The sequence below is a fragment of the Electrophorus electricus genome, chromosome 1, assembly GCF_013358815.1.
Source record: "Electrophorus electricus isolate fEleEle1 chromosome 1, fEleEle1.pri, whole genome shotgun sequence".
Lineage (NCBI taxonomy): Eukaryota > Metazoa > Chordata > Actinopteri > Gymnotiformes > Gymnotidae > Electrophorus > Electrophorus electricus.
Genome location: NC_049535.1, coordinates 18,380,862 through 18,408,835, shown reverse-complemented (window position 1 = coordinate 18,408,835; position 27,974 = coordinate 18,380,862). Strand labels below are relative to the sequence as shown.

Sequence of the window (27,974 nt, the reverse complement as noted above, 5' to 3'; positions counted from 1 at the left end):
GTCTTTGATGGTGAACACTAGGGGTCGGTGTCTAACAAGATAAATAGATGTGTAAATAATTCAGTTTGGCACTAGGGGGCGCTTCTTCATTAAAAAAAAAACATCAAATAATACCCTAGTGCTTCATGGGTAGTAGGATTAGTAGATCGTAGGAGTATAAAGGGATACATATCATGTCTTATCATGGTGCAAGATGACAGAGATGTTGCTGGAAGTCAGGCTTATGAAAGCTTTATGTTATACTTCATGACCAATAACTTTTACATACATATAAAAATTAATGTGTAGCCTCACAGGGCAATTTGAAGATAATATTCTACCCTGGGCCAGAGCTCTTATTTTACATATAAATCACTACCAGATAAGCATGAAAAATATAATAATAATAATAATAATAATAATAATAATAATAATAATAATAATTCTGAATCGCATCACTATCATCAGAGTGTGTTCTGGACATTAATTTACCCTAACAGGATTGCAATAGTCAGGCTACCACATAAGGCCACCAGTGAGACAGCCTCAGTCCACAGCTGAGGCGTGATGGAATCAGCAGTCATATGCAAAAAAAATAAAATAAAAAACACAATAAAGTAGACAACAATTGTACATTATTTACACATAACTTAAGTCTATGGTTTATACACTTACAGGTAAACTAACAGTTTCACAAAGAAAATAAATATAAAAAAGGTATTCACTTAGATTTGTAAAGAAAATGTAAAAGCAAGCAAGCAAGCTTTTATCTAACTGAAATATAAAAGCAAAATTCACTCCTATCACATCACTACATCGACCCACTGAAGATGGTGCCTTCTTTACAGAGACTCATGTGTCACTAATTTCAGGGGAAATACAACGAGTGCTTGCCCGTTGTCCATATAATTATATCTAATAACAATGGTATAAACTGATCCAAGTTCAGCACTCCTGAAAAGTGCGACACATATTTGAGCCCTCAGTTCAAAGGACTAAACATAAAGCTTAAAATGACTGGTACCTGCCGTTTCACAACAGAAGACAAAAGGATGCATGGCATACATTTCCTCTACTATTCTGTCTGAAAATTTTAAAAAATCAGTCCAGCTGACTCGACTGCCACATAGTGTTTAAATAGCATTCCAAGATTTATATTAGAATCAAGCATTTTTGTTTGTTTTGTTTTTGTTTGATTTTTACATTTTTTTATGCAGTTTTACTTGAACAAATGGCACAGGCAGAGATGTGGTAATCAGCACCATGATGAGATAATAGTCTGGGTCAAGAATACATAATGCAAACATAAACAATAACGTGTCTAATAATAAAAAAAGCTATTTGGCTTTCATTTATTATTTATCATGTTAGTATGCTTGGAGGTGTTTTATTTGATGAGGTTAGTTTGAATGCAGCGGGTTTTCATGTCTGATTACAATGGGCTTTGGAGGTCTGATGTTAAGGTCTGATGTGGAAGAGTCCCAGTTCACATCCCACAGGACTCTCACAAGTCTCCGAGTTACACCCACTGACATCCATGCAAGTTTGAAGAGAACTGCTCCACCCTCTGACACACAGGACGAAGGGAAGCATACAGAATGGGAGGTGGGCAAGCAGCAGTGGAGAGGTGGTGGTGTCCCACTTGGCCCAGACCCCTGGGAAGGGCCCAGGTGTAATGGTGGAAGGGCCCACATGTGATGGTGGAAGCTGCTCTAGATGGTCTGGAGGTGTTCGGGGAGGGGGAGAGTGCTGCTCTGTTGGGAGTCGAGCGATGATGTCACTTCTTGTTGGCAATGCGGCGTTTCCGGGTGGCCAGCATGTCGTAGAAAGGGTCCCTGCTGATGCTGGCTCTGAGGAAACCAGTGAACAGGGAATGAATAAATTATGTGTTTTCACGAGGGACAGTGGCAGGGCACCGGGAGAGGAGCAGGGGCAACTTTCATATGCAAATGCAAACACATCTTCAAACCCCTGCCTTAACCAGCTCAAATAGAAAGGAGAGAAGTTTGTTAGGTGACCTAGTTTGGTTTTCATGGTTTCCAAAGCCAACCCTGTCTCAAAATCTGAACTAGCGTGACCCTCTGCGATACCAGCATGACCCTCTGCAATATGAGCTCCTGTCCACTGCTGGTGCTCTTGTGTGTGGGTCCTAGCCCAAACTGGCAAGTGTCTAGCTACCGTCGCACTGCTGCAGCACTGTAGCCTGCTTCTCAATCCTCCCTGACAGACTGAAGCTCTTCAAAGGCACAGAGGCTCTGGTTTTCACAGACAAAATCCTGTTAAAGGTAAACCCCCCCCCCTTCCCCCATGAGCTGACAGCATCTCCCCCTGTTTCCTAAAACTCTTTGGGGAAAATACTGCTTGAGCTCATGCTTGGCTCTTTGGGATGAAGAGGGAGGGGAAGGAAGTGAGGCAGAAAGATCCACGCTGTGTATGTGCCACAGATCATCATGTGTGCTTAGGACAGAAGCTGCTGGGATGAAAGGAAAGCATGTCACTCCAAACCCTACGACTGGCCTTCAGCCACAGTGATGGGGGTGTCACAACTCTTAACTCTCATTGAGATCAAAGCAACAATTTTTGCTCACTACTTCCAAAAGAATAAAAGGAAAAAAAGCACTTCTCATTTACTACACATGGTGTAAGAATCATGAGTGCCAGCAGGTGATGACCTGGACAGCCTCAGTGAGCAGACGGTGGATTTGGAGTTCTTTTCAAGCCTGCTTTCAACTGCTTTAATCCACCTCTTCTTGGAAGAAGACAATACTTATGGCCAGCCCAGCTAACAACAGTGACGGGATCAGCAGAGCAGACTTATGTGAGCCTTCTGATTTACATGCTGCACTGGAGTTGTTGGTTGGCCTAGCATTCCCATTACTACTGCTTGCAACATCCCTGTCCCAAATTCCACTCACCATTAAGCTATTTTGGATTACTATAAACTATCCTTTTGCCATTCTGTAAAGGCTCCTTATCCACCCATAACTGGGATAGTGAAGAAACTCATTCATCTTGTCTAAGTGATGGTGGCTGTATATATCAATTGAGTCTTACTTGATGGATTTGATCCACTCCTCCTTCTCCTCTGGGGTGGGGGCTGATATCCTATAGACCACATGGTTGCCCTCCACCACTCGCCCATCTGCTTCTGTCTTGCATGCCTTGATCACCTGGCCCTTGTGGTTTGGGTTGTAGAGCTCAAAACAGTTCTGATTGGGCAAAAGAACAGTCCATGAGAGGCGAAAGAGTTGTGGATTCCAACACCGACACAGGTTTGTTGCTAAGAAGAAGTGTTCATGAAAGGGTTGAAAATCTCAGAACAGCATGCTGTGTGACAGCAGATAACTCTGTGTCAAGTGTAATGCACTTCAAGAGAAATGGCAAAAATACAGATTTCAGTTTCATTCTAATTAGAGTTTATCTTGGTGATTGAGGGTTGTAGGTTCTGTCTTGGTCCCAAACATTTCATGGAAAATGTAAAATCTTTGCAACCTACAATACAGTTCATCACAAAATCTTGACTAAGCCCCTATCTTAGGAAATCCAATCCTGGTTCAAATCATGCATTCTTGTACCCCACGCATTTCTGGATCAAATTATAGTGCTCTCCAGCCAACTGGAAGAGCACTTCTCGTGTTGATGCAGAGGTAACGAAATGAAGTGGCACAGGGATAAAGAACATCAGTTAGAGTGAAATGGACCTGCCACATCTGAGCTTCAAGATGGCAATACACTCACGGGCTTCCTTGGTTCCTCCACTTCTCGGATGCTGAGGTTCTCCAGAGGGATAATGCCCCGTGGCTCCTTGTCCTGTGACACATGACAGGTCACCACACGCAACACTGGAAGAGAAGCTGCACTCTGACTTCTTACTACTGACAATGTCTGCCACTGTGCCTATCAGAAGTGCTGACTGAAAAAATCTATGCTTTCAGCAAAGGTGGAGATCAAAATCAGGACAATGGGCTAGAATTTCTTAGAGGGGTTGCTCCATATAAGAACAGCATGAAATGGTAGCAGTTGCAAGGTCAGCTAAACTCTGCATATAACTATCTGCCTTTTGCGCTTGAACAAAGGAACATATATGTCCAGCTTACTGACCGTTGTGTATTCAAAGTAGTACAAGCAGTTGTCGGTTAAAATGAACCATCGCCTCTTCCAGGTTTTCACTCTTCCTCCTGCAACAAAAAGAATAACACAGTGAGATGACTAACCAGAGTCAAATGTATGCACCTGGTCTGAGATGATAAAAAAACCACAGATGACCTGCATCCATTTACATAACAAGGCAAATATTACCTATCGCCATCATTATACATGAACCTTTCCAAAGTGATATCCTCCTATAAAAATCTATTTACATAGTTGAGAGCAATCTAATGTAATTCTGTTTTATCTTTGTCACATAGCCCCTAGAAAACAACAACAACAACAACAACAACAACAAAGAGGCTGGTGATAGCATCTACTGACCAGTCTGACTAATTGTAACAAGTGTTTTAGGGGCTGTTGGCGCCTGCTGGAAAAATTATGTTGATATGGTAGCTGAGGATGGCTGCTCTACCACACCCATCTAGCATTATAAAAGCTAAAGATTCTAAATGCACTTAATGTGCTTCCATTGCATGCTGTGCAGTGCTACAGTGCTTTGTGCTGCTTTTGAAAATTCCAACTGCATTTGGGTGATGTAAAATCCTCGCTGCATAAGCAGAGCTCAGAATAGCTCAGAGCAGAGCTTCTGCATGACGTGGCCTGTGGCATTCTTTGAGCGGTGTCAGAGAGCAGCAGAATGGCAAAGTAGAACGGACTGGTTCTGCCTGGGAGCTGCGGGTACGGGGCACGTGGAGCCGGGTGAGAGCCTGAGGGAAGGGCTCAAAAGAGTGAGGATTTCACACAAACACTGCAGACTGCCATTTTAGCAAACAAAGCCTTAATATCGCCTCCTTTGTTCTGCACCAAAACACGCACTCATGTACTCAAATGCAAAATTGTGTAGTGTGAACAGTAAAGCGGTCTGACGACGTCGTGTAGTATGCCCATGGCATCATTTGGGAGTGTATCTATGCAGTAGAGACCTTCAGATCAGAGGTGGGTTTCTCCGTTATGGTCTTCTCGAGGCTGCTGGGGGCTTGGGCATCAGCCATGTAGACTAGCCCTGCAAACCTGGCCCTCGTACCTCCTGGCTGCTTCCCCCAGCACCTGAACCAGTCTACCTGTCCATGTGCAGGTGCCCCACACATATAGAGAGGAACTGCAAGCACAGTCCCATTATTTATTTTGCACTACCCTCAGTATGTCCTGCCCTGGTATGTCTCACCCCCAATGCATCCCACCCTGGTTCATCTCACCACTGGTATATCCCACTATGGTACGTCTCACCCCTGGTACATCTAACCCCTGTTTTCCACACACAGGTTGGTCATTGGTAAAATGCTGCTGCAGTCATTATCCTTCAGGCCACTAAGGTAAGTCCTGCAGAAGCAAAGCACACAGTAACTAATAATGGCAACTAATAATGGAATTTCAGAATGGCTCAACATTAAAAGAAAACACTGTGACACCAACTCACTAAAGATGAATGAAGGCGAATGGGGAGCAGGAAGCCTGATCTTCTGTGTGTTCTCATAAATGCACCCCGACATTCATTCACTATTAGCAAGGTTAGCACTTCTGGAAGAAGTATTCCTGTAATACAAAAAGACTGAACCTTGCCATGAAGGTGAGGCTTCCTGTCACAGAGCCCAGGGAGGGAAAACTGACTGAGGGGCAGGCTGGTATGACATACATCAGGAATCCCACAGTTAACGTTAGGCAACCCTTGCTGTTGGGTTCTGTTGGTTGATATACCCACAGGGCACAGAAAAGGCTTGGTTAGGCCTCTGCATTTGAAGGCAAAGAACACATGAGGTTAGAGCGTTTCCCGTCTGTGAGGTCTTCCTCACTACACACCAAGTGCCGATGCTTTCCCATGTGTCATTGAAATATATACATACGTATTAGAGGGAGTTTCCTAATTTCTTTATTGCTGTAATCATGGACGTCTCATGGAAAATAGTTAATTAGCAGTACTACTTGTACAAATAGCACTACTAACAAGCATCATTAATAAAAACAACATATGTAAGTATATGAGGAGTGAAAATGGATATTTCACATAGTATTTTGCTACAGTGTACAATGCTAGTGTACTAACAAAGTACCTAACTTGCATAATATTAGCATTACTGTTGAATATGTAAGTGTGTTGTGATTTTGGTTAATGGCTTCATGTAAGGAAAAGATTTAGTGGAAAATGCTAGCAGTAAAAGCTAACAGTAGTTAGCATTAGACAAATGATATCAAGCACCCCAAAAGCATTTTAATTACAGCATTTTTTGTTTTAGCAATTTTAACATTAGCATTTTTGCTGAAGTGTTCATTTAATCTAATCTTCAGGTCCACGGCTAAGGAGTGAACGTGGGTATATTAAGTCTTATTAAGATAAATGAAGCATTCACAGAAATCTTCATTTAACAGCATTCCTCTCAGGAAGTTTCTCATTTAGGCACTACCTATTTTCAGAAGCGTTCATATTTATTTCATACAAATTCTGTTACCCAAGTACGAGAACCCTCACATCCCCCACAGGCTATCTGTAGTTAAATTAAAACTTCAATATAGATGGGAGAGGGGGGGGGGGGGTTGGGGGGGGGTTCATAGTGTAACGACTTTGTATACCAGAGCTGCTGGCATATGTATGAGTCTTACATATTGCTGGGGGAATGTGTCAACACCCAGCCAGGCAATAATACAAAGGTGATAAGCTCAACCAGGCCTACATGCAGCAAGGTGACCCCTGACCCCAGAAGTCCTTAGCAGCCAACTGGAGAATAGTTACTGGGTTCAGATGGACTCAGAGAGGTGCAGAGGGGGTAGAGATGGGTAAGTTGGGAGGAGGAGGGAGGAGAGGAACAGGGAGGGTGGGACAAAGCTGAGCAAGGTCACCTAGGTTACCTACCTCCTTAGTGTGCATGCGAGAAGAGACGGGCAGACACACAACAGAAGGATGGGGGGTATTAGAGGGAAAAAAGAAAAACATGAAGGAACGCGAACAAGCAAACATGGACAAACGCACCCACACACTCGCACAAACAAACACAAACACACATGTACACACGTACCAGATTTAGAACCAAAATTGAACAGACACTTTGGGAGGAAGAGAAATGTGGAGAATATTGAAAACACATGTAAGTAAACACTACATGAGGCACCAGACAAATGCATCACTTCCTTTGTAGTAAAGCCTGGGAAAGTAAAAATAGCACCATGGAAATAACTGTCAAACTGTGCTTTGGGGAATCTCCCAGAAACCCCTGATGGTCAAGTGTCAGCATTAAAAGAGAGCTGTGACAGATGTAATGGCACTGTTAGCAAATCTTCATAAACACATGCTGTTCATATTCTGACCATTTCTCATAATAACACCTTTCAGTGTAAACTCAAACCAAGTTGATTGGAGTCCACGTCTGTCAACCTGTTAGTCACACTAAAACTGAAATGTTGCTCAATTTCTTAAAAAGGGCTATGAACACATTTAATGAGCCGTTGAAGGGTGATATTCACACAGCCTTCACTGATACTACACACAACTTTTCTCTAGTATCCTGGGACTGTGGCAGCACTCTATCTCTGGAGTGACAGAGGCAATGGAATGAGGACAGCAAAGTAACACTAAGGGACTGAGCTGAGTTACTGAAATGACCAGGAATATGCACAGGAGCCCTTCAGCAATGGCGCTTACCAAGCTTGAGCAGCCAACCCTCTCTGTCGGGGTTGAAGAATGTGTGTGTGAGGTCATTGCCATCATCCTCAGGGATCTTAAAGGGTTCACTTTTAATGCTCTCATAGAGGTTCTGCTCGGAAGAGAGAAAGAAGGAGATGCAAAAATACTGAACATTAGCACTTGTCTCACATGCAAATAAGTACAAATATTTAAATATTCATCTCTCTTAATAATAATGGGTTCATTTGGATGGAGCCTCAGCAAGACTAATAAATCAGTCCCAAAACTCCATGTAACTTTACAGACTCTGTACCTTTACACCCTCTAGGCTTGTAGGCTTTTAATTAACAATTATCAAGCACAAGAAATATTCAAGAAAAATAATATGGACCATAAGGCAGCTATGGTTACCAGCAAATGATTAGCTAGCATGCTGCTAATGTCATTAGCTGCTGAAAATACTGAGAAAGTTGCTGGCATTCTATGTGGGTGGACGGTCTAGGCTCTATTGTCAGGTCTTTTGGCGGCCCTGTTGTCAGGTTCTTTGTATAGTTCCTGCTGTCAGCTTTGCTAGAGGAAGTATGCTGCTAACCTTAGCAGCAATATAGTCCATATTATCCATCTTCACTGTTGCAGCACCAGTGGTAGTTATCCCTGGCTCTCCTGTTAGCATTGTTAGCAGCCCGTCCAGCTAGGGTCAGTGACTAGCAGTACCCGGAGCAGCTCCTCGGGGAGGTCTCCACCATCGTTGATGCCCCGGTTCATGGAGATGAAGCGCTCCACTGCAGGCTTGTCCCTCACGTTGGGGTTGTGGAGGCTGGTGTTCAGCATAATGATGGCGAAGGACAGGACATAGCACGTGTCTGCAGAGAAACGAGATACAGTGCGCAGTCAAAGAAGGAATTGGCCCATATCGCTACCTGCTCCATGTTGCGTGTAACATTACAACGCTGTCAGCTTCCTCCTCCAGTGTGAGAGTGGGCGCAGAGGCCCTAGAGTGGAGATAAAACAACAGCAACGTGCTGTTTTTAATGGTTTAGACATGACTCAGTCCCAGCAGGCATAGTAAATAAATCATTGTTGTGCTTGTAGCCAACACTCTGCCCCACCATGTTCACAAAGCACACATCTGTCCTACCTCCAAGCCCATCCCACCCCACCCTCCTGGCTCTTCCACTCTGTGGCTCCACTCTGAGTCGTTACCTCAACACAGCCTACTTGTTACCCATTTAACCCCATACCAATCTGGATAGAACCCAGCAGGAAGCAGCATTTCGCTCAGCCGGAGGACTGCCATGCTGCTTGCACGCACCATCAGCCTTGCCAAACGTCACATGTCTTCCTAGGAGTGTCAAACCAGCAAGGGACTGGCCCAATGAAGGTCTTTCGCACACTGAGCCCGCGCTAATGACTAGAGATCGATTTCATTATCACAGACTGTATAGGTTAATTTATCAGCCGAAAAGACTTATGGTTAAACAGATGACCTGCAGATGAAGACTTGGTCCTGGATAAATCATAGAAACTCATGGAACTATGGCATCCATTTGGCACTCTAATTCAAGACAATCAGAGCATAATGTAGCAAGATCTGGTGATGGAGCCATGATGATGGGAAAGAGTTGAAATAACTCTTATCAACACTTACTGGTACAAACACCCACAGTGTGCCCAATCCCCATGTCTGACCTGTGGATTGGAAGACTCCCGGGTTGCACTGGCAGTATCGGGACGCGAAAGCCTCCATCATCCTATCGATCTTCTGTGCTTCGCCTGGAAGCCTGAAGCTCCACAGAAACTGCCTACACACACATCACATCATCAATCAATGTGTGTGTGTGTGTGTGTATGTGTGTGTGTGTGTGTCCACAGACTCCACAAACTCCTTGCACGGAAAAACTAAAGGGGTGGACAGAAGAAAAAAACGCAACTTATGATGGTGCAAAGACATCTAAGAGATGGGTTAAAAGATGACCCAGAAGAAAATAAAAGTGTCTCTCTAAATTGGAGTAGCATGAGCATTACTAACACACCTCAACGCCTGGACCAGATTGAGGTCTGCAAATTCATGGAGCTCAACGAAGGCCTGAAGCACTTTGATGTTGAAGTCGTCCCTGCAAGAGAATGATCTCACATATCACCCTGTATTTCATGTTCACAGCAGGGCCAAGACTCAAACACAAAAATGATCAACACCAAGATCCCTTGAGCACTTCCTCTCCACAATAGAAGTCATTGTTTTATCTGGATCTACATAGGCTCAGAGACAAACCAGCGCAGAGAAAACAACAAAGTAATCTGGCTCCTTGCACATCTGTTATGCACCATCAATGCTCATTGTTCAGACAGTGACATTCCAGAGAGGAGGCCAGAGACACATTTGGGCCCTTATTCAGCAAGACTATGGTCATTCTGTGGCCCAGGCGATCAGTTTCCAGGAGATCTGTGCCATGCTTATGTTCACTGGGACCATGGTTCACCAACTGATGGCAATAAATGAAATTGGCATGAAGGTCCTGGGGAGCAAAGTGCTTACCTTTCCCCTAAGTAATCTCCAATGACAGTTTTGTTTAATCCTTCACCCTTATAGAGGAACTGGGCTATGTCTTCGGGAGTGTGCTGAAGGAGGTCATTCTCCAGCAGAAACTGGATGCCCTAAAAGTTGAACAGGGTTTATATGTAGAGGGGTTTGCTAGTCATTTTGGATACTGAGGTGAAACTCAATTTTTAGTGCAGGTATTTGCATTTTTCCTGGAAATTACAAAGAATCTTAATGGAATATTCCAAACATGTAAGGGTGAGATTATTGACTTGCCTTTTTTGGATCCATATTGAATTTCTTCCTTCCCATGGCGATCTGTTTGTTTCTCTGTGTGGTTTTGCTGCAATTTGGAAAAACAATGATTCGGACATGACAGATCATTTACATACACATAGTATATTCATATACACAGTGTATACATGCACACACAGATGATGCCTTCAGAAAGAGCCAAAAAGCCATTTTCCAATTACACAGCTACCTGTTGACACATAATATTAATGTTGTCAGCAGTTTATGAAGGTTTTTCAAACTGCTGACTAACTTAACATAACCTAACATACATAACCATAACCTTTTAACTAATGTTTTAAAACAACTAAAAAGCTTCTTAGGGGAATTACGATATATGTTAATACATCTGTATTTGTTATCTGTCTAATTTCAGCAATTTTTGTGTAAAATGCAATACCTCACAAACTGTGACCCATTGACCACTGCTAGGCTGATAGCCTAGCTAGGAGTTTTGGATGGGTAAAGGACGAACTCCTCATGCCATACACACTCCATACACAGCCCCTTCTCACTACACCCTTACCAATAAATATGACATCAAATACTACAGCGAGACATGGCAGCTGTTGGCCCTTTGAAAGGCGACACAATGTAACAGACTGTTTTTTATCTCGTTTAATTCAACTTTGTGGCTTTCCACATAGACCATAATAAACAAGCTGCAGCTGCCCTGCTATCCCACACGTTCCCCTTCTCTGTAGCACTGGGGCAGGTGACGGTTCCTGAATAGAGGGGACTCAGCGCACGCGTACATGAGATCATGAGACAGGAGAAACAAACACTCTACAGACAACAGCGATTAGCGCCATGGCCAGATGATGGCTGAGAGTGATAATACCCATTTCAACAGCTCTGTCATGCTAAAGGAACAAGCAGTCAGCACCTTTACACTCTGTGTGCCACATCTCTTGTTTGTCCCCTAGTGCAGAACAAGGATGCCGTTGATATCAAGGGCCAAAACTCACCTCTCGCCCACACAGGTGAGCTGCTCGATTTCCGTCATAACCTCCGCGATCTCAAACTTCAGTCGCTGCCAAGGAAGGTCAGAGAGTTAGCTGCCCACACAGAAAGGCATGTAATTCACCTCCATGAGACAGTGGTTGAAAGCAGTGATGGCTCACAATGGAAAGACGGAAATGATCAGTGCAGAGCTACGCTCCCAGCTCTGCGTATCCCTCTCGAAAAGATCTGGGCAGTGCAACACTCCCAGCTCTTGTGTGTGTCTCGCTCCAAATTCCACTGTGCTGTGAACTCATTTAGGTCTCCCGAAATAGCATATGCTTCTTGACATAGCTCTTAACTATGTGGTAATAAAATGCAAATCAATAAAATTAAATTAATTTGCTTTCCCTATGAAATGTAAGAAACTGTGCAAAGAGGTCATGAACTATGCACGTGATAAACAAGTAAAAGGAAGACAAAGCAAGAGAACTAGTGTTAATATATCCAGTGAAGATTCCAGGTACTGCAGTGTACTGCAATAAAACATGTAGAGATATTCAAAATTGTAGTGTACAATTCAAAATTGTAGTGATGTACACAAAATGTCAAGACAGAGGTCCTTCATCAGTAGTGTATGTGTGTGTCCCTGAAATGTGCTGTTTCTCTGGAAACTTTGTGTGCTTCACTACAGTTTTGAATATTTCCGCAGTACACTACAGTTATACATGTATATATGCATGTATAGTGTCATGTTTGTTTGTTTACTTTGACACTCACCTCAATGTCATCCAACAACTCTTTCTTTCTGCGACGTATGTTTAACAGCTCTTCCCTCTCTTCCATTGACAGGTCCTCAGGTACTAGAAAAGACCACGCAGGTAGAGACATCATGACCAAAACCCTGTTGAATTTCTGCTGACCTTCAGAAAGAATCCTCAGCTTGGCACTTTAAATCAGCAGACAAAGGGTCAAAGATTTCAGCCTCATACACTGTCCCCCACCCCCACACTCACCGCTATCTAGCTCTGGGCATAATTTCTTAGGACTGGGCTCAGTAGCACTCTGGAGGAGATTTAATTAGAAAGTAAGCCTCTCCATAAATATCATCAAACAAGATTCTGTATATATCATCTGGTAAAATGAATGGTATTTCCTGGTCTGGGACATTTCTTTATTCCAAAGACACAGACTAACGGACAGGTCCTTTTTGTATCACAGGACATTGGAAACACATTATATGTGAAGCATCATGAATGAGGGCTGAGGTCTCTCTTGAAGAAGCCTGTAATAGTTCAATGGCTGTTGTATATGCAAACGTATATATTGTATATGTAAATGTAAACGTAAACGTATATGCACTGTCACTCACTCCATCAGCATCTTCTTCTGCCTTTGAGTACAAGCCACAGCCAAACCACTCCCCACTCTCACCCCCTCCCCCTCCAAACGTCCATCATCAGTAACAAGAGCGCTGCATTAGGCAAAATGCAATGACCGAGAACAGACCATTAATTCCAAGATGGCGAGCTCTCCGAAGGCCCAGAGTGACAGCCCTGCTGTTGAGCTCTGGACAGATGATCAGCAGGGCATCGCATGAGCATGCAAGGCCCACAGTCAAACCCCAAACCACTTTATGAGCTCAGCACAATTATGGAGAGGGGAAATAAGACAGGTTAGGTCTTCACGCCAGCCTGACATTACCAAAGCCCATTCTGGGTATCTTTGTTTTACAGCTACACATAAAACATCAATTGTGAAGTGGTGTCCCACCCCGCGGGTGACCTATGGCTGTTTACAGGCAGAGGAGAGAGCCAGCCTTCCTACACTGCTGAGAATGATGTGAATGTCACCCAACAGTTGGGCCACTAAGCTCAGTGTCATCCCTTGTTTGCATGGAGGGAGTGGTGCTGGGGTTAGTGAGGCCAGGGGGGGATGAATGGGGGCTGGCTGGTAGACAGTGTAGGTTTCTCACAGTTGTGGTTCTGGCACTGACATTGTGGGGCCACAGCACACATGCAGTGCCCTGATGACACCACATCTACATGACACCACCCCCAGGTCTCCATGTGCATCAGAGAGCAGGTGGAGTCCAATAGCTTCTCGAGGAGATCTGCTCGGTTACGTACTGATCGTGTTGCCCAGTGCGTCAGTGTAAGAGCACTGGCGCAACCACTGACACAGTAACAGAGGCTGTACACAGTGTGGGCACAGTGCAGATCAAGCTAAATGTAAAAGCCAGAAACAATCCTTGGCACTGTCCGCTAGCTTTTTTCAGTAAAACCAGACTGTTCACACCCAAACAAACTAGATCCAAGGATCTAGCCCTTAACTCATACTTAAATATACAGAATCAGCATTATGAGCTCTGCAGGCTAAGAAGCTCTGAACCGTGAACCATGTCATGTGACTGCTAAACCTGCTTAAAGCTTGCATAAAGGAGGGAGCCTATAATAAGTATAGCTTTTTAAATTCTAGCATAGGCATGTCATCCCAAAACACACATGGCCACAAGCTATAAAGTCTGGAAAGCACCAACAAAGCATTAATTCCTGTAACATCGGCTTGGTGCATTTTGTTTTTCACCTTTTTGTAAGCAGGGTACTAGGGCAGGTATACCAGCTGTGAGATTTAGACAGGACTAAAGTTAATAGGACAGAGCTGCATGCCTAGATCAGTAGCTACAAAGGAGATGCAAACAAACAAGCAAAGACCTGGTGATGGATATCCTGAGATTCTCCAGGCCTGCTTTTAAACAATGGAGAGGATGTCTTCTCTGTGCTGACTAACACTGCTCAGTTCCTGTAACAATGGAGAGGATGTCTTCTCTGTGCTGATTAACACTGCTCAGTTCTCATAACAATGGAGAGGATGTCTTCTCTGTGCTGACTAACACTGCTCAGTTCCTGTAACAATGGAGAGGATGTCTTCTCTGTGCTGATTAACACTGCTCAGTTCCCATAACAATGGAGAGGATGTCTTCTCTGTGCAGATTAACACTGCTCAGTTCCCGTAACAATGGAGAGGATGTCTTCTCTGTGCTGATTAACACTGCTCAGTTCCCGTAACAATGGAGAGGATGTCTTCTCTGTGCGGATTAACGCTGCTCAGTCCCAGTAACAGTGGCAACCAAACAAATGCAGGCCATGCTGAGCGGGGCTTTAGGCTAAGCTAGTCCCACTAATGCAACACTTTGACCCCTCCTAGTCAAGCTGTACCGGACCTCTAGCAGCTCTGCAGCACCACATCTTACATTTTTCTTCAGCTTCTTTAAGATACTATAAACTACATACCAAGGTCTCTTAGTTGTGTCTTGATGTCACCATTCTCCATGGCAGGTAATCCATGCAGCAAAGCTGGAGACAGAAACAGATGTGAGGTGTTCCGTGAATGTGGCTCAACCCTGGCAAGCCTAGCAGACTCCTGTTGCTGAATGGATATGCACTCTGTTAAAGTTTCTGTTTCATACCTTCCTCACAAGAATCACCTGACTGACTGTCTGTCACCTCTTATCGGTAAATCTTGAGACTCAGAGGGCATAGTTTGCATACCTATTATAACCAGACAGTCAAGTAAAACCAGTCCATTTATCTCAGCCCCGAGTAAATGTCAGCTACAAGTCCACCTTGTGACCAAGAGAGCCAATGTGCTACAGGTCTGTAAAAAAACTTACACATCAGAACCCTAAAGAACTATGTATCTGGCATTCAAAAAAAATAAACAAAAGCATAGTGTAAAGTAGAATGTACTTTTTTACTACATTTATAACAACTCTTTAACATTCTGCTACGTCATATTGAAAACACATTAATGTAGATCTGTACATGGCAAAACTTTATATGTGTGACAGGAAAAATATATATATGATCCTGTATATAAAAGGGACTATAATATTAATTTTAAAAAATAGTAATAAACAGTTCTGAGGATTGTATATGGCTTAAACAGAACCTGTGAATGGGATCAGCCATTTAGGTTCTGCTTGGTTTGTTGGATATTTAGAGGTCACTCAGTCACATCACCACGGTTCTACTGGGGTTGGCACTGTGCAAAGCAGGATGCTTAGTTAAGCTCTAAGAATGTTCTCCATCTGTTACTGTCTGCTGCTACAATACTCAACTCAATCTTGCCTTTGCAGGTACCGAGCCCATCTCTGTATTTCAGCCTAGCACATGGTCAATTCTGAAAAAATAAATAAATAAATAAAATAAATTTTTTAAAAAAATAAATATATATATATCATTAAAAATTAGTGCTTCCTCTTGTCTTTATCTCTTCCTGGTCTAATTATAATAAATCATGTCTCATTCTCTCTTGACAAATTAGATTAGCATTCCTCATCTTTTTGTGACAGAGAGACATTTCTCCTGTTTACTTCCCTCTCATTCAAATGTTAGTAGCATTAACTGACGTGATTGCTGTTACTGGAGTTCCTCACTGCTTGGCTCACTATCACATGCTCTTCTGATTCCTGTGGTTATCCCTCCGTACAACTAATGTCAGATCACACCAGCTATCTATATGAATTCTATTCTGGAACTTTTGCATGAGGGCAAGTGTGCAAACACATCGTCTTCTCAATAAACACGCCATATTTGCACTGAACATGGCGTCATGTGAATAAACACACCGTTTTCATGGTAAACACGTAATCACCCTGCTAAAGAAACAGCTTCAGTTCTCTGCAGTGAACGGTTGTAAACCAACCTGAAAATTTGTACATAAGATACGCTAGCATATGTCCGAGTGTCACGGAAGAGCTTAAGCACCCTTGACCACAGAACTGATAGTATCAGCTCCAGGGTATGAACAGCAGTCCACAGACCTACGCCTGCAAGGTCCCCCTTGCTAAAAGGACAGTGAAAGAGCTCTTCTGTTTACTCCCCCATCATTCATCGAGCGACATGCTCAGGAAATGAGTTTAGTGTCTGATTCCAGCCGTCTGATAGAGAGGCATGTGTGAGGCAAACAGTTCTACCACAGCTCTGACAGGACTGTTTATATTGGCTCAGACTGGCCAGACATCACATCTGGAAATGAAAGAAGGGGGAGAAAAAGAGAGAGAGGGAGAGGAGAGAAAGAAAATGAGAAAGAAGGAGAGAGTAATAGAGAGAGAGGGAGAGGAGAGAGAGAGAAAGACGAGCCTGCTTTTGCTAAATCCTACTCCACACTGTTGTTTTTGTGCGTGTGTGTCTGTATGAGTATGTGTATGTATCTGTCTGCCAGTTGTGACTGTTTTGTTATGGCAGAAACGTGGGCGATGCAGATCAAGCATCCAGGCCCATTTCTCATTAGGAGTTCATAAGATATTGTTTTATTTTTTTAATTATACTCTCATTTCTCATTTCAGATTTCTCCAGAAATGTCCCGGGGTCTTTAGGTGCAGTGCTGAATTGCGATTACAGATCCAGCTGTGAGGACTAAAGGAAGGGATGCTGTGAGAACTCTGAATGAAAGTGTTGTTGAGCTTTGCTTCGAGTTATTACTATGATGTGTCTCATCTGGAACAGGCCACTATTTTCCTACTATGACACTTCCGTCGTCTACAGTAAAGGAAATGGTATAAAATCAGCCTCATCTTTCGGCATTGGCTCAGTGTACCTCTCTCACCAGGTAGAGCATGGCACTAGCAATGTCAAGGTCATGGGTTCCATTCCCAGGGAGCACATATTGTCACACTGATAAATATGAAAGTTGCTCTGGATAGAAAATGTAAATGTGCTATCAAGTGTAGTGTTTGGACATGTTGATAATAATTTAATTATAACATAACACACATTATTTCATATGCATGCCTCAGGGACTTGTAGAACTGAAAAATACTCAGTACTGACAGGTCAGACATGTTCTGAACATGGTAGCTTTTGGGAAAAACAAGGGTAATATACAATTTTTTAAAGCTATTTTACATGAAAATTGTTATGGCTATATAAATAAAAAGGAAAGCAGAAATGAGACAAGTGGTAACACTGTGGTTTATGTATACTAGATTATGGTTAAGGCATCCAGGGTTGTTATTTTTTCATTTTAAATGAATGACGAGTAATCTCAGTTTATACTTCATATACAGCCATAGACCATAAACCTCATGCATTTCCACATCCATTGATATTATGGGATATAGTTTAATTCATTAGTTGCCTCTGAAGTGTAGCATGGCATCTATGACATACAGTAGTTTGGAAAAATGAATAATTAATAATTATCCATTAAAAATTGCTGACAAATGCTACATTAGTGATAAATGTTATTGTTGCTTTCAGAACTAGGTTTTGCCTTTCTTTGTAACCCAATATTTATGAGCCAAACCCCACTGCATTGTTTTACCATTACTATTACACCAGGGAGAAGAACAGACACTGGTTTTCTCTTTGGCCAAGCGATGGCAGATTAATCTGAGGGAGAAGAGGAGTGAATGTTCAGACTATTATATGAGGTCAAGGAACCCTCAGCACTGGAAGGACATGCACTACATTTGTTTAAATAATCAAAGGCTGTTTCATTTCCCCTTGCCCCCAAGAAGGCCCAGAAACATGTGAGGCTTACCAGGGTACAGGCTGATTCATTTCAATCTTTCCATCGAACAGTAGGTGATGTGGCCCTGTGGATTTACACTTCATCTACACTTCATCTGTAATATCAGAACCCAGAACTCAATTTCTCAATTTACTCAATTTCTGGGTAATGGGCCAGGAAGTGAAACAGGCAGTGGTAGCTCAGTGGTTAAGGTACTTGTCTTATAATTGGAAGGTTGCTGGTTCAAGACCCACCAGTGCCAAGTTGCCCCTGAGCAAGGCCCTTAAGTTGTACTCAGTCACAATTGCTTTAGATAAAAGCATCAGATAAGTGGAAGCTCTGTTTCTCCCCCTTTTGGTTATTTTTGGAATAAACAGGCACTTGTGCATCACCAAGTCTGTGCATGCAGCACTGCCAGTGATCAAAGGCAGCCGAGTGGCTGTATTTTTTAAGATGCTTTTAAATAGTAAATGGCCCATGCTCAACATTTGCACAGGGACCATCAAGCACTGGAACTACTACAGATAATCATACTCATTTTTACAATGCAAAACTGCTCCCCATAATCAAGTGTTTGTGGTACCCTTGAGTTGACATGTGCAACATGATGATATGCAGCATGGCACAGGTGAAGCCTGTCATTAATGCCCATGTGCAGAGGCAGGCCTAAACACGCCTGCTTGGATAATTCTGTAACCTACGTTCTTCGTCCATTATCAGTCCTAAGAAATCACTAGCTGTGTGAACACTGACACTGATGTACAGCATCTCAGTTTGGGGGCTGGCAGCGTTAGCTATGCCCATTTTGACACACTGCAACAATCAGTTATGATTGTTACCAAGTAAAGAACTCGAACTGTGGACTGACTGGTAAGGATATCTCTATGCTTTACATGTTAGCTGGTACCAGAGCAAACAGGATACAGAAGAAGAAACAAAGGCATGTTTTTTAAGCATGAATAAAGCAGTTGACGGAAAGCATTTAGTCAGAGAAAGAGAGAGAGAGAGAGAGAGAGAAAGAGAGAGAGATAGAATCCTATAATCCAATATCCATCCCTGATTCTATCTCACCCAACTAAGCAGAGGCTTACACCCATGTCCCAGCAGCTGGTAATCCTAAACTCTCACTGATTGAGCAGCATCTCAGCCTGGGATATCAGACAGGAAGAATGCAAGATACACACAGCTGGTCTGGAGTCCCCAACATCTACTTTATTGGTTACAGTATACAACATCTGCTGAACTTGTATCACACACACACACACACACACACACACACACACACAAATACACATATAGCAGTTCATATGGGGATGCTTGTTAAATGGCCAACATACAGTAGACTGAGGAATGATTTCCTGGCAGACAGAGACATGCCACTATAAACATGGAAGTCCACTGAAGCGATTGTGCAACACAACGAGTGCGTGCCCATGGATCTGGACTTTTCATAGAATGAATTTTGAATGATAATGCATCAAAAAAGCCCATTGTAACAGAAAGGTCAAGTCAGTAAATGAAGTAGGCACAGAGCAGTACTCAGTCAAAGGCCATGATTAGCCATTGATTATCAATAATGAAAAACCCAGTAGTGTAATTTGAATAGTGAGTTGATTGCTCATGATCGATCTAATTACAAAACCCCAGAAATTACTGTACACTGTAGACATTTTTATACACTTCTTATAAAAATGCATCTGGTGGGCTTTTAATAGTAAATTTGTAAATTATTTATATTTCAAATGAAAAATGATAGTTCAAATAAAAGCTTATCATAATTTTGTTACTCTGTTTAAAGATGAAAACACTATACTTTTAAAAGAAAATGCTCCATTTTGGTTCAGTGCCAGCAGTTTTCACTAAGCCTATCCCCCAACTTGTACCTTTACTGAAACCATTTTAGAGTCATTACACCCACTGTCATCAGTAACAATCTGTCCTCATTTTTTTTTTATTTTCCTTGCCCCAGTATACCTTCTTCAACTCTTAAAGAGCTAAAGTCGGGTGAGAGGTTGACTCAGGTTAGAGGTTAACTCAGGTGAGAGACAGAAGTGAAAACTCAAAACTCTGCAATGCAGAGAACCACTAGGTTTACTCTAACCATCAAGGAATGGTTCAACCTGAACCTGAACATTTCTTTAATGAAAAGTAAGAGTATCTATGTCACAATGGTTTTTTTTTTAAACAAGAACATTCAGTTTTTGTTGAACAGATGTGGGAATGCTCAAATCTCAGTGTTGATTATCTGGTCTACTATAATGGGAGGGAGGGGTGATTGCATCTTTGAATGTTTACATCCAGCAATTTAAGATTATCTTGACATTTACCTAACACTTTTATTCCAAGCAACTTACAATTAGTCAATTATGAGTACAACTTGAGGGTTAAGAGCCTTGATCAGGGCCCAACGGTGGGGCTTGAACCAGCAACCTTCCAATTACAAGTCAAGCACCTTAACCAAAGAGCTACTACTGCCCTGATCTTGAGATCTTGAGGTCTTTTACAACTTATTAAGGCTGCATTCAACTCACAACAGAACACACAGGAAGCTTGTCATTTTCAAAGACCTCATACAATATTTATTATATGAACACATTCAGTAAGAAGTAGTAACATTCTACTGTTAATCACCACAACCTGTGGTATTTTAAATCACCATACAACACGATACTGTAAATCACTACACCCCATGGTACTGTAAATCACCTCACACCACGATACAGTAAATCACTACACTTTACAGTACTGTAAATCACCACACCCCACATTACTGTAAATCACCACACCCCACGGTACTATAAATCACCTCACACCACGATACAGTAAATCACCTCACCTTACAGTACTATAAATCACCTCACACCACGATACAGTAAATCACCACACCTTACAGTACTGTAAACCACCACACCCCACGGTACTGTAAACCACCACACCCCACGGTACTGTAAATCACCACAGCCCACGGTACTGTAAAACACCATGTGAGTTACATGACGTCTGTGCCTCCACTTCACCGACTGCCTCCCTGTGGCTTTTATTTATAGTTTTATTTTATGGATGATGAGTTGCAGTGTGACAACATGTGTCTTTTTTCAAATTCTTTACCAGCTCTAGGAGTTAGAAACCTCATATTCTGAAACCCTTTACTACATTTATTAGAGTACACTAGCCTTGCTTGCATAATGTTGCTTCAATCTCTTTTTGTAATCACATGCAATAGTAATTACAAAAACAATAATATACATTGCTAACCATTACTAGTCATTAGCAAATGTTAGCTAGCCATCTGAAAATGATCAGTGGAAGCTCATATTGGCATGACTAATGTTACCTGCAAACTAGTGATAAATAATAAATAATAAACCTGATTAAAGTGGAAACCTGATTAAACACATGATTTTCCTCACAAAACTCATTTATTCACACTTGTTCCTCTCCTAACATTAAATAAGCAGGCATACACTTTTCTCCAGAAACTTCTATTCGAGTGAATGTCTTGTAGTATGGGAGGGGAATATAGTGGGTGGGCATATTTTGTAAGGAGTCTGCAAGATGATAGACCCTTCTTAAGTTATGAGCACTTGTTAAATCTGTCACATGAATTTTATGAAAAATATACAAGAAACTTAGGTAAGAGTACAAATATGCAATGTGCTTGAGTCAGGCCCAAGCATGGAATAACATTTAAGCATAAAGGATGCACCTTTTTCCTTAATCTTCAGGAGATTTAGCAGTTTGGGATTAGTTACATAACTGTCCTGGCCCCAAGTCTACCCACCCACACCCAACGACTGTCTACATTCAGAAAAAACACTTAAGAAGGAAAAATCCCTCAGCTCATGAAAAGAACGCGTTGCAAACACAGAGAAAAGTGGGGGTGTTTTTTTGCACTGCCTGGTGCAGTGCTCCCAAGATCAACATGTCTAGCTTTCTTTCGTGCAAACCTTATAAATCGCTGTCAGCCTAGCACCCTCCTAATCTCCCCCAATACTGCTATACTGTCTGTCTGAGTGTGTTTTCTAATTTAGCTTTTTGAGGAATTTTATCCCTTAACCATATGTTAGTATTATTAGCCAGAAGAATAAGGAACCTAATTACAATCTCAAATGGAGTAGCAGGGACGATACTTCAAAGCACAAGGAAAAGGCCTTTAAAAAGTGATGGTAAAAAAACAAGTGGTATTTTGTGTGGGTGTACATTGAAGAACACAGGGCTCATTTATAGTGTGGACTTACTTTGTGGGCTTGTTTAGGGGAACCTATGTTATACAGTGTTGCTGCTAAACTGTGTCAAAGGTGAAAGCTTCAGACACACAGTGCCCCATTTACTGGGTACCTCTTCAAAGATTATGAGGTGCGGTATCAGATCCACACATTTCAGATACATATTGAAATAATATATTTGAAGTAAATTTGTATTCAGTGCTGTATGTAGAGAAGCATCCATCTCTTGGCTGTTGCTCATAAACAACAGATGTCAACAATGAACTTGTCATCCATGCTGGAGTACTGAAGGAAATCTCTCTCAAAAAGTTGCCCCCATTGCATAATGGTATTCCGGCTGTAACTGCAAGAGAATGGAATACTGGGCTGGCGTGCAAAGCAGATGGTTCAGCACAGGGCCAACAGCTCTGCATTCCTGCAGCTCTGCATTCCGACAGCATTTTTGTTCTGTCAGTTCTGTGGTCCCTTCAGCTCTGTGGCCCCTTCAGCTCTGTGGTCCTTTCAGCTCTGTGGTCCCTTCAGCTCTGTGGCCCCTTCAGCTCTGTGGTCTCGCTCTTGCATGTTCTAGAGAGTGGTCATCCACCTACATGAAGAAGTCAGACCCTTCACTTGCTCCTCCTCATATATGTGCATGGAACTTACAGCAGCAACTACCAAAACAATGACTCACTGTATTGTTCATTTACTTTCACTTTCATAAATATAGAAAGTTGACTGGAGCAAATTAAGCAAATTAAGCCAAGCTACAGTCAAATAAGAGAGTAAGAAACAATCCCCATTGGTCTGTAACTCTGTCCAAGACCTAGCTTAAACTGTGTTTGAATATAAGTCTAAATATAAGTCTACAATAATTGGCCAGTTAGACACATGGGGTCCTTTAGTCATGCCCTGTAGTCTAGAGTTGCGGGGGTTTCCTGATGGCAGCTGACTCCAGTGTGGTCTCAATGTGAAACAAGGTGAGACAGACTCAGCCATAAACTGTAACATCGGGAGGCTTTTGAGTTCCTGCTCTAGTTTCTAATGTCCACCCACTGGTTCAGAGTCACTTCGCCCTTTTGCTTTTCTCAAAGGAGACAGGCAGTCACGTGCAAAATGATTCAACATCACAAACCGCTCTAAAAATAGACCATTAACACAGCATGACTGACATATTCTTTTGCATTTTATAGACTGCATTTTATTTACCACAGCAAAATACAAGTCATCTGCATAAGATTAGCATTGGTCTGAGATGGTAAAGGCCATCATCTATGAACCTTTCAGCCAGCTCTTCCCCAGACAGCAGACCAACTGCACTGGCAAAGTACTCATTCGTTTGAGTAACTGAAACTGGCCAGCTACATATAAATGAAACCCGATTCACGTCGACTTGTTTGTCCACATGTTGATGTCCATGACCCATTGGTCCTTTGGTAATTTGGATAGATGTCTGACATGTCCAACTGGCTTTAATTTAAGCAGCTAAGTGCTTGTTTCATTTAAGAGATTTTCATTCCTGGTTTCAGTTTCCCATTCTGCAATGTTGCATAATGTTTTGCCACTCAGCTCAATTGAGGAGAGATATTCTGACAAAGGTGACATCAATGCATATCCTTTATTGGATACATACCGACATCGCAAACTGGATATTTTCATTTTTGACATTTTATATAAGCCATTATAAATTCCTTTGCCAAAATATTTTAAAAACTATGTTTTTTTAATGTAATTCTATATCATCGTTTTTGTGCTGTAGTGAACATTATAGTTTTATGTAGTTTTCATATTTTAATTTGTATTTATTTTTATTTCAGTTTATGAGTACATTTTTCACTGCTGGTTTTTAATTTTAGCTTCCATTAATGATAATAGTGCTGATATATGCTAGCAGTTTTAACCTGTCTGCAAAGCAGTGACAATTCTGGGAATTTGAAAATGTGGCGGCCAAAGAAACTTTAGATGGTCCAAGTCCATAAAGTAAACAAACAAACAAATTCTATTTCTATAGATTTTCTATTTTTTCTAACTGTTTATTCCATTTCACAATAGATCACAATATAAAAAAGACAAATGCATAACCTTGAGTTTGAAATAAATCTTCATTGTCAGAACTGCAGTAAGACCATAGAGGGAGGTCAATAATAATGAGACAAATCAGAATAACATTACTGGGAGATATGCTCACTTCGTGTTGCTCATTGAGACTTGAGTCTGGTACAAGTACTACTTCTGAGTCTTTAGTGTAAAATTATGTATAAATCTAATAATAAATATAAATATTAATTTATTTTCTCCCATTGTAAGTCTCAAACCAAGAGAATCTTCTGACAAATCCCTGTTTTGTATAGCTATGTTCATATTCCTGATTCATATTCTGGGATTCCTGGATATGAAAGCATGTGAAAGACACCGTGCTAGGTACCCACAGTACAGAACACAGGGAGAGAGTATATAAGTACAGTGAGGTTTGTTTCTTCTGCAGGCATCTGCACATAACGTCATACGCTGCACAACCTTCTCCAAGATGAGTGGGTAGAAACAGTCTAATCAGCCAGTTCAGAATTAAAAATAGGATTTACTGGAAAACACATACAAGCTATTTGTCCTTGATCTCACAATAGCTCATAGTATACAGTATACAGTAGCTGACAATAAAATGTACACTAGTGCAGTAACAGACACCCATACTTGAGTTCTACCACAGATACACATACATATACACTCACATGTTCATTCCTACACACACACACACACACATACAGACATACATTGCATACATATTATATATATATATATATATATATATATATATATATATATAAAATTTAGGTGTGAGGGGTGTAACTTCCCACCACAAGGTGGGAGGAGGCAATACAATAGAATACAATACAAATAGAATAAATTTAAACAGAATACAGTAGAATCTGCAGGGTGGAGGGTTAGGTACAGAACTGTCTCAGGTAACCTGATTAAAGCTTATAAGCTGTGCTTGTTCATAAGTATGATGATGTGGGGAAAGAAACTTTTCTGCAGGTTCTTTTGATCCTGCAGACCTGCAGACCTGATGATATGCTTCAGATTCAAAGAAAAAACATATATGTGACATTTATTTGTCCCATATATCAAACCTGGTGTGACATTTGTCCCTTAATTAAAATAAAGCAGTCACTAAACGCTTCTTCCATTTATAGGCAAAGTTTTTTCCATTCATGAGGAAAAAACATTTATCTATGAGGGCTCAACATTGTGATGTCTGTCTCAGGTCTACACCAGATCATGATTTACTCCAGCCATACTGTAATATGCAGCTTCCATCACACCGCTATTCTAGAACATTTTAGAAGCATTCATGTTTTAGCTTGCCTTTAGTTCCATACATTAAATAACCACAACTCATAGATAAACATACATGCACACAAAATACATACACACACAATCCAAGAACAGGGAAAAAAAGAGAAAGTGCTACAGCTTTGATGTCTTAATTCTGTCTGTCATCTAACATACCCTACCAGTGGGTGGCAGCATTGATTACTATTCCCCAGCAGGGCGGCTCATCACACACAGCATGGCATAGGCTGGCTCCTCTCTTAGAGTGGGAATCTCATCCAGCCTGCCCTGTGCTCCACGTTTGGGAAGCCAGTATCAATTTCCACTAATATAGGTTCAACAACCAAATCACTCCAAATGTCTGGTCAGTAGCTAGCACTTTGGATTAGACCCAGACAGATGGCCAAAAACAAGCAGGGGTGTGATAACAGACCCATTAAGTACAATGATCATGCAGAAGAGATCATGTTAGTATACATTCTTTCAAACTGTAGACATTTGTCCCATCCTGTCGCCACAGCAACAGTATCCACTAAACTCTTTAGCAGCCCTGTGGGCAGAAGGGAAACGGTTACGTTTGTCTGGTAGACATCACAGGAGACATATGACTGTCTGTCCTCAGTGTTTCAGTCACATAAACAGAGAAGCTTCTCCCTTACTCAATGAAGCCACTGTGCATATTCCACTAGAGCAGCCAGCGGAGCATGCCAGCGAACGGGAACACACTGCACACTTCATACTCCTGTTTTCTTTGATTTACTTTTTATATTCCTAACCATATGCAGAACCGAGGATGGAAACAGAGACCTCTAAAATCCAGTGCTGTGAAAATGTGGAGAAAAAAAAATCTGTGTGTGTGTGTGTGTGTAAGGGAAAAAAGAGAGAGTGGCATGGTTATGGGGAGGTGATTGCTGACATATAAAAATCATTTTTTAACCCCACTCATATGAATAGATTTGCTCGGCTTCTGTCAACTCTGGGAGAAAACACTCTCCCTGCCTTACATTAAGAATATCCTACTCCAAATCCAGTGCTGAGACACCACTGGAATTAAAGTACACTACCAGTCAATACAGATCAGTACTGACCTGGAATTTAGGTAATAACATTCTGATCACTTGCACCATGCCAGTGACGGTTCCCATAAAGGACTCTCACCTGAAGGCAGAGCCAGGATGAGGATGTTTGATAGTGTTAGTTGATGTCCCCAGGAAAATGTGCTTCAAACAACTAAACTTTTCTTACGCTACTGACTTTACACCCGCAGCTTTACGTTGCATTTTCACACCTTATGACACCAAAGGATATATAGGTTGCACCACATTATCAAAACTCTGGTTAACACTGGTCTCAAACGACAGCTCCATCACTTAGCCCTGAGGAAGGAAAAACTCAAGGCGACTACTCGCACTGACCCTCAGTTGTGTCACCATATTAGTAACGACAGTCAACAATACAGAATGAAACAAGACCAAACCAAGCTTAAAGTATTTTTTAAACAGCACTAATAAAATGGAAATAATTTATTATAGTTGTGCTTTGAATATGTTTACGGAACGTAATTACAGATGTAACAATTTTATTTATTGTTTAGTTCATATGATCTTGAATATGTGCAAATAGTCGATTGCCCTAACAGAACAAAAATGAGAAAAATCAGATGGTCATACCTTGATTGTCCTCATCCATACTTGATGCTCAGTGAAATAGCGTTGAGACGGCCCACTATCAGCAAGGATCAATGAAATGTTCCAGATCAGATGTTATATATTGCAATATCGATTTTACGTTAAAGACTACATTTAAAGACAGATCCGCTCAGACAGACACGTTGTGGCTTGTGCTGGATTCTGACCATAAATGTATATTCTGTGTCACGCACAATCTTCGCCTTAATCCAGAATCCCTGTAGGCTGTTCCTGGGTGCACGAAAACACCGCCTCGCCGCTGTTCGCTTGCACTGGGCAATAGGCGACCATCCAGCTATCCAGCTAAATAACGCGTCCTGTTCATCTAGCCTCCCGACAGTGGCATCCGTGCTCCACGGCTCCTCGAGACAGCTTCCACCACACGTCATCACACTCTGTCCCGCCCTTACCGAGGCTACCACTACAAACCTGTGTGCACGTGACTCATCGCCTTGTGGACTAGGCTACTATTGGGATGACGGTGAGCTAGGAGCGTTTTCCTTGTGACTGAGGTGGAGTAGGCAAACATTGCACCATTTACGATAAAGAAATACAAATCTACCCTCCGTTATCTTAGGTAAATGCAGTTTATGAATAGGAACGTGTGATAGGTTGAATATTAATAGGCGCTACCTAAACGCACTAAATATCAATTACAAACATAACAGAAAGCTAAGTATAAGATACTATTTTAGGCTTTCCAGACGCCTGATCCT

At 41.8% G+C, this 27,974-nt stretch overlaps 1 protein-coding gene across 5 annotated transcripts; it reads right to left on the bottom strand.

Annotated features, from left to right (window-relative positions):
* Window positions 1-215: 215 nt before the first annotated feature.
* On the bottom strand, window positions 216-27,625 carry cyth3b (cytohesin 3b). Of its 5 annotated transcripts, none has more exons than XM_027006772.2 (15): window positions 27,426-27,625; window positions 27,241-27,295; window positions 14,813-14,875; window positions 12,300-12,382; window positions 11,546-11,610; window positions 10,560-10,626; window positions 10,281-10,399; window positions 9,778-9,858; window positions 9,434-9,546; window positions 8,459-8,607; window positions 7,763-7,874; window positions 4,081-4,157; window positions 3,718-3,789; window positions 3,034-3,188; window positions 216-1,829 (listed from the first exon to the last, which is right to left on the bottom strand). In XM_027006772.2, exons 2-15 carry the CDS (start codon window positions 27,257-27,259, stop codon window positions 1,757-1,759), a joined length of 1,248 nt encoding a protein of 415 aa, XP_026862573.1. In that variant the 5' UTR covers window positions 27,260-27,295; window positions 27,426-27,625; the 3' UTR covers window positions 216-1,756. The 5 variants fall into 5 exon arrangements, with proteins under 5 accessions (XP_026862573.1, XP_026862574.1, XP_026862575.1 ...); XM_027006773.2 differs by having other exon boundaries at window positions 27,453-27,625; XM_027006774.2 differs by lacking the exon at window positions 14,813-14,875.
* Window positions 27,626-27,974: the final 349 nt, after the last annotated feature.